The sequence below is a fragment of the Sciurus carolinensis genome, chromosome 6, assembly GCF_902686445.1.
Source record: "Sciurus carolinensis chromosome 6, mSciCar1.2, whole genome shotgun sequence".
Classification (NCBI taxonomy): Eukaryota; Metazoa; Chordata; class Mammalia; order Rodentia; family Sciuridae; genus Sciurus; species Sciurus carolinensis.
Window position 1 is genome coordinate 159,730,505 of NC_062218.1, and position 13,136 is coordinate 159,743,640.

The window sequence follows — 13,136 nt, forward strand, 5'->3', positions numbered from 1 at the left end:
ACAGCCACATCCATGTCTACAGTAACTCAACTCACAAAGGCCAAGGTATGGAAACAAGGGCTTAAGTGCCCTTCAACAGATGCATCGATAAAGAAAATGTGCTACATATACACAATGGAATATTAGCCATAAAGAAGAATGAAATTATGGCATTTGCCGGTAAATGAATGGAATTGGAGACTATCATGCTAAGTGAAGTCAGCCAATCCCAAAAACTAAAGGCCAAATGTTCTCTTTGATTTGTGAATGCTAACCCAAAAAAGGGAGGTTGGGAGGGGAATAATAGAAATTCATTGGATTAGACAAAGGGAAGGGGGAGAATAGGAAAGACAGTAAAATGAATCGATCATAACTTTTCTAGCCTTGTATTTGTATACACAACCAGGGTGACTCCATATCATATACAACCACAAGAGTGGGATCCTAAATAGAGTAAGTTATACTTTATGTATGTATAATCTGCCAAAATAGCCATCTACCCAGGTCAATAGGTTCTCTCTCTCTCTGTCTGTCTCTCTCTCTCTCTCTCTCTCTCTCTCTCTCTCTCTCCCTCTCTCTCCTTTTATGTGTCTGTGGTGATGGGGATTGAACGCAGGGCCTAGTACATGCTAGGCAACTGCTCTACCCCAACCTTATATCTTATTATTTTCTTTATTGTCTAAAAGCTATCAGTAACCAGCCAGGTGCAGTGGCACATGTCTGCAGCCTGAGGCAGGAGAATTGCAAGTTCAATGTCAGTTTCAGCAACTTAGCAAGGCCCTAGGCAATTTAGTGAAAATTTCTCTCAAAATGAAAAATAAGAAGGGTTGGGGATATGGCTCAGTGAATAAGCACCCCTGGGTTCAATCCCCGGTACAAAAAAACGCAAAGTATCAATAATCAATAACTGTATAATGAAAAGTTATCAATAACCATGACGAGCATCTAATGGCAGATCATGTTTATTCTTTGCTTCCATCTCACTCAGAGCCTCAGTTTTCTCACCTGTAGAGGGATAATTCAGAGGACTTTTTAACAGATGAAATAAGGTCGTATTTGTAACCCTGTTGGCACTATGCCTTACAGTGAATCTGCAGCCTCCTAAGGTCAGCCATCTCCATGCATCCATTCAACAAATATTTTCCACCATTTGTTACATTCTGTATGCCAAGGGATTATGCTAACTGTCATTTAATCCTGACCCCAAACCAATGAGATAAGTAGTATTGTTATTCCTATTTTTCATACCAGGCAAGTGAGAGACCAAGAGGCCGATATCTCATCTAAAGCCACAGAGTCAGCAAGCAGAAATTCAGATGCCAAGGCTCATGTTCTCCCCACCTGTGCCCCTGAGAGATGAAACTCTTCACTGGGCATTTCCTCCGTGTTGGTGCTGGGGCTTCTCTATACCAAGCCCTCTGCATGTTTGCACAGTGGGTGGGAAGTGAGGCAGTAGCTGGTCCCACTATACCATTACTGGCCCAGCCTTAGGCTCTTATCATCGAGTGATGTCATTGCACCTGTTTTAATTTTACTGAGCTACACAGCTGCTACAGAAATGCCTCTCCTGCCCTGGTTGATCATGGATCCTCCCTGACTATCTCAGGTTGTCGGGATCTGTCCTCGCATGTCTCCCTTCTTCAGTGAGTCTCTGTGCTTCTTGGAAGCAGGAATCAGATCTCAGTCCTCCCCGGATCTCTTGGATCAAGCTGTATACTTGGCTCCATGTAGGAATCAAATAAACAAATAAACAAATGAAGGAACATGTGAGCAAATGAGTAGGTGAATGACAATACATGAATGGGCCTTTTGGAGTCAGGGAGTGATTGCCTGGACTGGTGGGGACTGGGGGTCCTAAGGGCTGTTCTGAGAAGAGACCCAGCCCCTGCTGCAGTGTTGCCTATGCAGAGTCTCCCTCTCTTCGGACTGCCTGGCCCCAACCTCCTAATCCTTGCAACCTGGTCACATAACCAATGGCATTTCAGTTAACTATTGTCTCAACAATTTTAACACTGCTTATTCTGCTGCCCCCCGCTTCTGAAGACACTCAGGTGTGGTCTTCCTCCAAAGATCTCCAACACTGACTGCAAGGGTCTGAGGTCAAACCCAAATAGGACCCAGAAAGTCCAAGGACCACCCCAGATGCCCTAGTCGACCGAGTACTGGTACATACTGGTGTCTAACAATTACATTACCATGGCTTAGGAACACTGGCAAACTGGAAACGTGCCCAGGACCAGCCTCAGCGTGGCTATTCAACTCTGGGCAAGATTTCTTCCGTTGTGAATTTTAGGATCCCCATCTGTCAACTGAGCACTACAAACTCATATCGGGCCTGTGGTAAAGGAGTTCAGTGGTTATCGAGCGAATGGATACGAGGGAAGGCTATCAGTAAGGGGCGAACACCTTGCACAGAGAGCCCCTTGGCCCCTAGCTTGGAAGCCAGAAGCTCTAACCCCTCTCCTGCCTTCCCGCTAAGGCCGAGCCCAGGGAGAAGGCCTCCCACAGGGTGGGTGTCTCCTGCACAGTCTGAAGAGCCCTCCGCCAGCAGGCCAAGAGGTGCAGAGCCCAGGAAGGACGGGGCGGGACGGGGCGGGGCCGAGGACGGAGGTGGGCGGGGCGGGGCCAGGAAGGGGCAGGGCCAGGCGGGGCCGAGAGTCGAGGCGGAGGGAGGGATCAGGGAGAGGGGCGGGGCCAGGCGGGGCCGAGCACGGAGATGGAGGGAGGAGCCAGGGAGAGGGGCGGGGCCAGGCGGAGTCGAGCACAGAGGTGGAGGGAGGAGCCAGGAGGGGGCGGGGCAAAGGCCGCGGAGTCCCACCAGCTGAAGCCGGTCCTTTCCGAGGCTCTCACCGTAAAGAAAGATGTAAGTCGCGCTCCTCACGTTCCAGCTTGCGAGGCACGTTGCACGGGTTTACAACAAATACAGAAAGCTAACAGTTGGCGTCATCCGGATGAATGATGGAAGTCTGAGTGTGAGAACTCTCCAAGTGTGAGGCCCACACACAGGCCTCTGCTTTTGTTGGGAATCACGTCTGATTGTAGTGGAGTGCTCTGTACCAGGCACCGTTCTACACACTGTAAATGGGTTAACTCGTTTAAACCTCATAACAACCCTATGAGGTGCCTACCAAGATCGTCCTCACTACAGATGAGAAAACTGAAATTCTGGAATGTGCAGAGGCAGTCTCCGAAGGTCCAGCAAGAGGAAGAGGCACTTGGATCCATGTCTGGTTCTATAACCCCAACTCTTCTGAACAGGGATAGACAATGGGATAAGTTTTGCAAAGCCAGGGGCTTGGTTCACAGTGATCCTCAAACATTGGTGCGCCTTGACAGTCTTTGGGAAGGAGTGCCGGGTGCCGCAGCTGCGCACGCCTGTAATCCCAGCAGCTCAGGAGGCTGAAGCAAGAAGATGGCAACTTCAAAGCCAACCTCAGCAATTTAGCGAGGCCCTAAGCAACTTAGGTCTCAAAACAAAAAATAACAAGGGCTGAGAATGTGGCTCAGTGGTTAAATATCCCTGGGTTCAATCCCTGGTACAAAAACAAAAAAGATCTTTGGGGAGGGGAGAGAGTGCTTGCTTTAAACTCATATTTCAGGGGCTGAGTAGAGTGCACGCATGCTTAATATGTGTGACACCCTGAGTTCAATTCCCAGCACCAATAAATAAATTCAGATTTGACCCCAACTTAATACTGTAGTTTTTTAGGATTGTGGTAAGGCATGAAATTTTGTATTTTGAAGAGGCTTCTTGGGGATTTTGAAGAAGCTTGTCTGCAGATGACATTTGGAGGGAGCATCATGATGTTTAAAGCACCTGAATAATATATAGTCAGTCCTCTGTACAGGAAGTTTCCACATCCTCTGACCCAAATAACCACAGATAGAAAATATTTAGAAAAAAATTGTATCTGTACTGAACATGTGTGAATTTACTTTTATTGTCATTATTCCCTAAATGATTCAGCATAACAAGTATTTACATGAATTAACATTGTATCAAGTGTTATAAGACATCTAGAGATGATTTTAAGTATATGGCAGGATGCATGTAGGTAATATACTTTGTGTGCGTGTGCGTGTGTGTTTGTGTGTGGTACTGGGGATTGAACCCAGGGTCCCTTCACCATTGAGCTACATCCTCAGCCCTTCTTATTCTGAGACAGGGTCTTGCTAAATTGCCCAGACTAGCCTCCAACCTAGCCATCCTCCTGCCTCAGCTTCCAGAATAGCTGGATTACAAGTGTGCAGTGCTGCACCTGGCAACTATCAGAACATTTTTTAAATAAGGGACTTGAACGTCCATGGCTTTTGGTTGGGGGGGGAGGTCTGGAACCAATCCCCCAGGACACCGAGGACAGCTGTGCTATATAAACCCAGGCGATCTCCTCGGAGACGGGCAACAGGGGTAAAGAGTTTGGGATGGGTGAGAGATTACTGACAAAGTGCCCGCTAGAAGAGAATCAATAAAAGGCTGGGATGTAGCTCGGTGGTAGAGTAGGTCTTTAACATGCACGAGGCCTTGGGTTCAATCCCCAGTACCCCCAAAAAAGTGTCAATAAGCCCCTATTGCCGACTCTACAAAAGCAGGTCTTTCTGTCCAGAAATCCAAATTCTTGGGGGCTCCCCAGGTGGGTGGAACGAGGCGGTGCGATCCCACCCCAGGCCGCAGGGGGCGCCGTTCTGCTCCTCTCCGGCGGAATGGCACATCGGAATCTTTCTGCGCCTGCGCCGCGAAGAAACCTCACTTCCGGCTCTGCGCACTCACACCCGGGCTCGCCGTGCCGCTAGGTGAGTAGGGGCTGGTGTTTTGCAGGTGCTGGAGCTCACCTCCCAGTTCGACCTGCCGCCCAGCGTCGTGGGGCTGTGCGAGGGCTCTGCGCGGCCCTCCACCCCGCGCTCCCCGGGCCAAGCCTCCCTCCCTGGGCGGCTCCAAGCCAGCGCGGCTCCCCGCTCCCGACCGCTGCGCTGAGGCCTGCGGCGCCTGGGTACCGAGTGACACCCGGACCGCTGGCGTCCCCTCTGCTCCCTGGTCACCGTCCCCGCAGAGCCCTGGGGGGAGGGGAGGCGTGCCTAGCCTGGGAAGGGGCCCCTCCACCGCACTGAGCCCTCCCGCTCTTTGCAGACGGCCACCATGAAGTTCAACCCCTTCGTGACCTCGGACCGAAGCAAAAACCGCAAACGCCACTTCAATGCCCCCTCGCACGTTCGCAGGAAGATCATGTCTTCCCCGCTTTCCAAGGAGCTGCGGCAGAAGTACAATGTCCGCTCCATGCCCATCCGCAAGGACGACGAGGTCCAGGTACGTGCTCGTCCCCCTCGGGGTCGTGACCAAGTGCAGGGCGCTGGGCCACCGCCTTTGCCCGAGGACATCGTCTGTGTTTGGTCCTGGAGGAGCGGCAGGTTCTCATGCCCTCAAGAAGTAAGTAGTGTGTCAGCAGATGCGCAGACCAGAGAGGGGGTGCGCTGCAGCTATGGTGCCTGCCCTGCTTAAGATATTCCACCGAGGAAAAGTCCGCTTTTCTGGTAGCCCAGTGGCTTTTAGTTAATGAGTCATTGTTCAGGGTGGTTCTTTGAGCGAGCCTTTGAAGGGGAAAGTGCTCCTGTAAAAGTGATGTTTTCATGCCTTTGAGTTTAGTGGAACTGATAGACAGGGATTTATGGGAGCCAGGCATGTAATGTACTAGACTTGGCAGGGAAAATGGAGAAGCCACAGCGAATCAGAGATGAAAAATTATGAACGACTGTAGTCCATGTTGAAAGTGTAAACCCGCTGGTCTCTGAATGGAGCTCAGTGTGTGAGGGCGAATGAAATAAGTTGGACTGGATTCAGCCCTGGAAGGACTAGTTATTGAGCACTTCCCAGGTACTGTTGCAGACACTGGTAGTGAGCAAGACTGATGACGCCTATGTTCTCACGGAGCTCACGTTTTAGAGCAGGGCTTCTCAGTCTCAGTATGTGGTCATCTGGGACCCAGTAATTGTGGGGAAACTGCCCTGGGGATTTAGAATGCCTAGCAGCATCGCTGCCTTCCCACTAGATGCTAGCAGCATTCCCTGTCTTTGTCACCGTGACAGCAGAAATAGTTCGGATATTGCCGGTTATCTCCTGGCAGACCCCAGTTGTCTCCCCCAGCTGAGAACCATTGTTTAGAAATGAAATGGGATGAAGTGAAGGGGTTTGATGTATTGTCTGAGATATTGGGACTCTGAAGGTTGAGGGCTGTGCTGAGGCTGAGTGTGTGGCAGGGCTGAAATGGAACGAGGAGTTCAGAGGGAGAATCTTGGGCTGGGATGTGGCTCATTGGTGGTGCACTTGCTTAGCACGTGTGAGGCCCTGAGTTCGACCCCCAGTGCTGCAAAACAGAGCAGAACTTGGAGGCAAATCAGTAGTTTTAACCTCTCCTCTCCTGGATCCCTCCCATCAGTCATGTTCTAGAACAGGGAACTGCAAATGCCTGCAGGGGCCTGGTTGGCAAATTAAGAAAGAAAAGTGGATGATCAGGACGTGTCAGTGAAACACCGATGCCTCGCTTGAAAGAGGTGGTGGTGTCTTCATCCCACTGCAACCTTGAGGAAGCGCAGCCTCGGTGTTGTCAGAGTCTCTGGTTTTACAAGAGAACTGGAAATTTGGATTTTCTTTGCCAGCCCATTTCCTTCCAGCTTCTACTGTCTGTTGCCCATTTCATAAATAAGCTCCTCAAAATAACTATATTTCATCTCACATTCACTCTTGGATACTCTCCAGTCTCTTTCCTGTCCCTGCTACCTTCTAAAAACTGCTTTTGACTGCAGTCACCTCTTTGTGACTAAATCCAGTGGACACATCTTGCTCCCATCACACTTGACTTCTCCAGCGACACTTGGTGGAGGTGTGCCACCTTAGCTGAAGTCTCTGGTTTCTTTGGCACTTCAGCTCAAGGTTTGCTTCGGGTTTCCTCTCAGACTCCTCTGGTGGTATACCTGATTCTTGAGGTCATTAGGGCCATGTCTGGTCTGTCTCTTCCAGCTCTGTATTCTCTGCCTAAGTGTGTACAGTAACAGGTAATATTCTGTTCTCAGAATTATCAATGTCTGTTCTATAACAACTCCCTCTTTTACAGACCAGCCTGAATCACTATATATCTAATTGCCAAGTACCTCTAGATATCTTATAGACATCTCACATTTTTAGCCAAACACACCTTTTCTTAAGGTGGTACTGGGATTGAACCCAGGGCTGCTCTACACTGAGCTACATTCTCAGCATCCACCCTTTCTTTTTTCTTTCTTTCTTATTTATTTATGTTATTTATTTTGAGATAGCGTCTCACTCAGTTGCCCAGGCTGGCCTGGAACTTGGAATTCTCCTACCAGCCTCCTGAGTCACTGAGGTCATAGGCATGGCCACCATACCCAGCTGCCATAAACCTTTACGTTATCCTTAGCAACTGTATTTAACCCTGGTGTTTTATGGTACCACCAAATCCTGTTGATTCTACCTACAAAATACCTCTGGAATCTATTTCCAGTTTACTGTAAAAAAGGGCTGAGGATGCTCCTGAATTCAATCCCCAGTACCCTAGTCCCTTAAAAAATCTGAAGTTGTTGACTGCAAGGCCCTGTGTATTCCATGGCTGTTCTCTGCAGTTCATCTAACCCCACCATGTCCTGCACTTCAACCATGATGGCCTTTTCAGATCCTTAAATACCCCTTGATTATTTTTTTCCCCTTTGCCTGGCTAACTCTCATTTCCCTTCTTAAATGTTCGTTCTGTGATACATATACACAATGGAATATTACTCAGCCATAAAGAAGAGTGAAATCATAGCATTTGCCCATAAATAGATGGAACTCGAGACTACCATGCTAAGTGAAATAAACCAATGTTCTCTGATATGCAGATGCCCACTTATAATAGACTGAGGAGGGTTGTTTCGCCTTATCGGATGGGGGTTCGTGGCGGGGAAGGGAGGGAGGATGGGAATGGGAAAGACAGTAGAATGAATCAGACATAACTTTTATACGTTCGCATACGAATACATGGCCCTTGAAACTCCACATCATGTACAACCACAAAAATGGGAAGTTATGCGCCATATATGTATGATATGTCAAAATACATTCTACTGTCATGTGTAACTAAAAAGGAAAACATTTTTTTTAAAATGTTAGTTCCTCAGAGGAGCCTTCCCAGATCCTTGAATCATTGCTTCCTTTACTTTTCCTTTATAAAAATGCACTTAAAATTGCATCTCTGTGGATGACTCCCATGTCCCTATTGCTGGCTCATGTGACCTTCAGCATGTATCAAATTCATCACTAGAATATCCCCAGATGCTTCAAATTCAGCATGTTCCAAACTGAGCAGTTTTTCCTAAAATCTGTTTCTGCATCTGTGCTCCTTGCCTCTGAGAAAGGCAGAGCCTCCAAGTGTGTCCCAAGAACCTGTGATCACATAGACTCAGCCTCTGATCACATAGACTCAGGAAGATTTTTCAGGGAGGCACGGCTGTCCTCTTTCCAACCTGAAAGTCACCCTGGAATGTAAGCTGGACTGTCTAGGTGGACAATTTAGGAGTACCAAGACTATTGTAGTCCAACAAGTCAGATAAGTGAAGAAAAGAAATGAAATGAAGAATTCCCAGCCAAGCTAGCGTGACACAAGCAGATTTATGCCGTGACGTAGCTGGCGTTTCACTGCCAGGACTGTTTTTCATAAAAGGTCATGCATCTGACCTGCAGGCTCCTGGAAATCACCTTTCTCCTTTGTGATGTCATGCATTACAGTGGGGTGCTCTTTTATGCTTTCTCTTAGGTGGTTCGAGGACATTACAAAGGTCAGCAAATTGGCAAGGTAGTCCAGGTGTACAGAAAGAAATACGTCATCTACATTGAGCGGGTGCAGCGTGAGAAGGCTAATGGCACAACCGTCCACGTGGGCATCCACCCAAGCAAGGTGTGTCCCTGCCTGTGGGGTGGGAGCCCCTTAGTGCAGAGTTGCCTTTGGTTACTGTCATGTTGGTGCTGTCTGCACAGTGGGTGGGTGAGGACTGAGAGGCAGGCTGCTGGGCAGCTCCACCAGTTCAGAGGCTTAATGCTGTCAGAAGCCAGCTAGCCAGGCACGGTGGCACACGCCAGGTCCCAGTGATTGGGGAGACTGAGGCAGGAGGATCCAGGGTTGGAGGTCAGCCTGGGCAACTTACTGAGACCCTGTCTCAGAATAAAATAAGGTGGGTAAGTCTGGGGACTAGCTCAGTGGTAGAGCGTCCCTGGGTTCAGTCCTTAGTAACCCCCAAAGAGTCCAGACGTTCTTCCTGTCTGTCATGCTGTCCGTGGTGATGACTCCTCCTTCAAGCTGGGGCCACAATGGCAGCAGTGCTCGGAGTGGAACGTCTCTCCCTGGCCTTTGTGCCTGCTCAGCAGGACGTGTTCTGCCTTTGCACTCTTGTCCTGTTGTGTTTCAGGTCCTTGAGGGCAGGATGGTTAGGGTCCTGCTTATCCTTATGACTTCTGTATTGCCCAGTAGCTGGGGGGGATACAGATTTTTTTTAAGCAATGCATCTTGCCAGCTAATGGATAATGAACAAATTTTCCCAACCAAATGACATGTCACTCAACTATGTAAGTGGCCTCCTGAGGTCCTCGGGAATTAGGGGGTAGGAGACTGATGAGCAGAAGGAACCTGCTGCTGTTTATTGTCAAGGGAACCCCTGCTGTTCAGATCGATGTTGGTTAGAGGTGGCGCATTCCTGTAATCCTAGCCACTCAGGAGGCTGAGGCAAGAGGATCACAATTTAGCGAGACTCTGTCTCCAAATCGTATGTTAAAAGGGTCGGGTGTGTAGCTCAGCAGTAGGCCACAGAGCCGCCTTGTGCAGTGTGCTGGGGTCAGCCCCAGTACTACAAAGTAAATAAAACTAAAATAAAGATGTCGGTTTTCTCATTCCTAACAGGTAGTTATCACCAGGCTAAAATTGGATAAAGATAGGAAAAAAATTCTTGAACGCAAAGCCAAGTCTCGGCAAGTTGGAAAAGAGAAAGGCAAATACAAGGAAGAGCTCATTGAGAAGAGGCAGGAGTGAGGGCAGCCCTCGTGCAACCACGGTTCAACTGGAAATGTCTGGTGTGTGCTTCTCTGGGACTTCTCAAGGTCTCTGGAATGTTCCATTGCCCTCCGGTTTTGTTATCCATCTGTGGCTCTGTAAATCTGCTTTTGTAATTTTGATTAATAATTTTTTGAATAAAAATTGGAACTGTTTCCTACCTCAGGGATATTTGCATCATGTGACAAGGTAGATCCGTCTTTCCAGTTCCCCTTTGCCAGTCTTTCCTGTGTTTAATCTGCAGTGGTGGGTCAGGACAGCCGGCCTCTGCCTGGTTGCTCATGCTGTGGAGTGCGCAGGGCAGGATAGGGCCCTGGTCCCGGGGGCAGGGTTTGAGGCCTGACAGATGGCTCTGGCCTACTGACTTGTGTTTCCTGGCTCTTTCCATCACAACCAGCCAAACCAGACTCTTTCCCAAGTACCTTTTCCATGTAGCTGAAAGGCCTCTCCATTCAGAAATCTAGCAACCTGTGGGCAAGACTTGACTCATTTCATTTTTCCTTATATTTTTATAGTTTTTGCATTTTTCCAACTTGTAGGATGCAAGAGACCACAGAACCACCTGACTAACCTGGCTGCACAGGGCCTTGTTCCTGCCTTGCTTGAGACAGTGGAGCTGAGGGGCTGACCCCTCCCTTAGTTGTGGTCTTAACTCGCTTGACCCCTGTGGCATCTGAGATTGGCCCTAAGATCCATCTAAAATTCTCGCCTATGCCAGTGAAGAATAAGTGTTGTTTCAAGTGCATCAAACAGTGTGCGTGTGTAGATAAACCCAGGCCTCGTCCCTGTGCGGCAAGCACTACTGCTGAGCTCCACCGTTAGCCATTTTCACCATCCTCTGACCCCTGTTTATATGAGAAGTTAAACATGCTTTTCCTTAAGGCCGTGGAACTGGAAGCAGGAGCCCACAGATTGGCCTGATGTTGAGTCACATGAGTGCTTGCTGACATTTGTCCAACCTCTTGCCCAGAGATTCCACACTGCTGTGGGTCTTACCCCACTGGTGCACGCGTGCCTCCTATGACTTTGTGATTCTTACAGCCGTGTACATTTGCAAAACAAGATTGGGATGCATGGAAATCATACACAGCTCATAAAACAGTGACTGCCCACCACACTCAGTAGTACTGATGGTTACGCCATAGCTGTGTGGTCATCTGCATGCGGAACTCTGCATCAAGGGGTCTAAGGAATAGGTCAATCAATAAATTCTGAGGTTTTGAGTTTTGTCTTTATTCTCAGTCCACATGTTTTACGACTCCAAGAGTTGCATAAAACAGCTGGAAATACACCTCAGCAGTTTTGTGCCTGTCTAGCATACATGAGGCTTTGAGTTCAATCCCCAGCGCTGCCAAAAGAAAAGTTGCATGAAAGTCAGATTTCATACTAGATCAAACTCAACAGATCTTCACTGTATACTCTAACACCTGATCCAAGCCCTAGGCTCCAGCCATTACAGAAATTTATTACAGAAGTTTAAATTATGACATCTAGGATTCAGATCCAGCTTGTTTTCAGCAACTTATTCCAATACAAATGATATAAACATTTATCAGGTTTGGGGCTCTGACCCCCCCCCCCCCCCCCCGAGGCATCCAGATCACACCAGACTGCGAAAGCAGAGCCAAGAGCCCAGCAGAACACGATCCATGAGAGCAGGGGCTCAGGCTGGTAGCCCTGTGGAGTGCCTGCCTGGCAATCATAAGCACAGGGGCTTGATCCCTGTACTACCAAAAACCTCAACCACTCCTAATCCTTATTCTGCCAGTGCCTAGGTATATGACCTTGAGCAAATTGCTTGACCTCTCTTGGCCTCAGTTTTGTCGCTTGCAAATTGGATATAAACCTGGTACCTACTGCATGGTGTTGCCAGGTGTATGGAGACAGAATGGAGTTTGGGAGGTGGGTGGTGGGTTTGCTCACAGGAACACAGGAGAGGTTTCTCAAGGGCCTTCAGACAAATGCTGGTTCCAGAAAGAAGAGGAGGATCTGAGGGCAGCACGAGGTAGAGGCTCAGGAAAGAACTGGAGAATGCCCCGTGGGGGGCCTGCCTACGGAGTTGCTGCCCCGGGGTGCCTGCTTGTTAGCTGGGGTGACTGAAGCAAGCGCTCCCTACTGGCCTTTCCCTCAGTTCTGCAGATGTCCATTCCCTTGAGCGAGTGAGTCCTCTGTGCTTCCTTGGGAAGCCTCCAGACTTAAGCTGCAGACAACTGCCTCTGAATGTTGCTTTCACATCCCACTCAGGCCCAAGATGCTCAGCCACAGAGCTTCTGCTGTGAGTTGGGTCAGCAAGTAACTGAATCTTCCAGGAACCAGACTGAACACTAACCAGGCTCCACCACCCCCAGCCGACCCTGCGACTGAGCAGATTCCCATCTGGGGTAGACTTGGATCTTTATCCATTATTATTTTATTTTATTTATCTAATTAGTAAATTAATTACTGGGGATTGAACCCAGAAATGCTGTACCATTGAGCTACATCCCCAGCATGTGTGTGTGTGTGTGTGTGTGTAATAAAGTCTCCCTAAGTTGCCCAGGCTGACCTTGAACTTATTAAAAGAAAAGAACTTACGACTTTATAATCCTCCTACCTCAGTCTCCTGAGTAACTGTGACTGTCACCTTGTCATGGTAAGGGGATCCAAGGAGATCTTAGAAGCAGAAGAGACCTCTAGTGGGATTTTCCAGGCTCTTGAACACATTACAGGAAATAACAAGGATGTGTCACGTTCTAGCACAGAAAGGATAAGTTTAATCAGAAATGGAAAGGCGAGGCTATGCACTCAGGCAGTGAGGCTATCCAGCCTGGTGTGGGCAGGGCTTAGGGTCAGGTTTTTATTAGGGTACATAATTAGGTAGAATGTGTATGACCCAAAGGGGCTGGACTCCCAGGGACTGGGAACTGTCCAGCAAGATCTTATTTCCCCCTTACAGGGTCTGGTCCAGCACGTAGGTTTCAGCTCACTTCAGTGTTTCTGGTAAGAGTGTCACCCCAGGTCTGAGAAGTTCCCAAAGAGAGGGACCCCAACTCAGGACAGACGGGGTCCCTGGCACACAGTCAGCACTCACCA

The 13,136-nt window shown here is 48.7% G+C and overlaps 1 protein-coding gene across 2 annotated transcripts; it reads left to right on the top strand.

Moving 5' to 3' along the window:
• The first annotated feature begins 4,640 nt into the window (after positions 1 to 4,640).
• On the top strand, positions 4,641 to 10,224 carry Rpl26l1 (ribosomal protein L26 like 1). Of its 2 annotated transcripts, none has more exons than XM_047556015.1 (4): positions 4,641 to 4,770; positions 5,105 to 5,281; positions 8,778 to 8,918; positions 9,915 to 10,224. In XM_047556015.1, the coding sequence occupies exons 2-4, from the start codon at positions 5,114 to 5,116 to the stop codon at positions 10,041 to 10,043; spliced, it is 438 nt and encodes a 145-aa protein (XP_047411971.1). In that variant the 5' UTR covers positions 4,641 to 4,770; positions 5,105 to 5,113; the 3' UTR covers positions 10,044 to 10,224. The 2 variants fall into 2 exon arrangements, with proteins under 2 accessions (XP_047411971.1, XP_047411972.1); XM_047556016.1 differs by lacking the exon at positions 4,641 to 4,770 and adding an exon at positions 4,796 to 4,967.
• Positions 10,225 to 13,136: the final 2,912 nt, after the last annotated feature.

Bases quoted from the DNA above. Each gene is read 5' to 3' on its own strand.
- Rpl26l1 (XM_047556015.1), top strand. From the start codon at position 5,114: ATGAAGTTCAACCCCTTCGTGACCTCGGACCGAAGCAAAAACCGCAAA. The intron at 5,282-8,777 runs GTACGTGCTCGT...GCTTTCTCTTAG, and splicing joins GCAAGGACGACGAGGTCCAG to GTGGTTCGAGGACATTACAA. The intron at 8,919-9,914 runs GTGTGTCCCTGC...CATTCCTAACAG, and splicing joins TGGGCATCCACCCAAGCAAG to GTAGTTATCACCAGGCTAAA.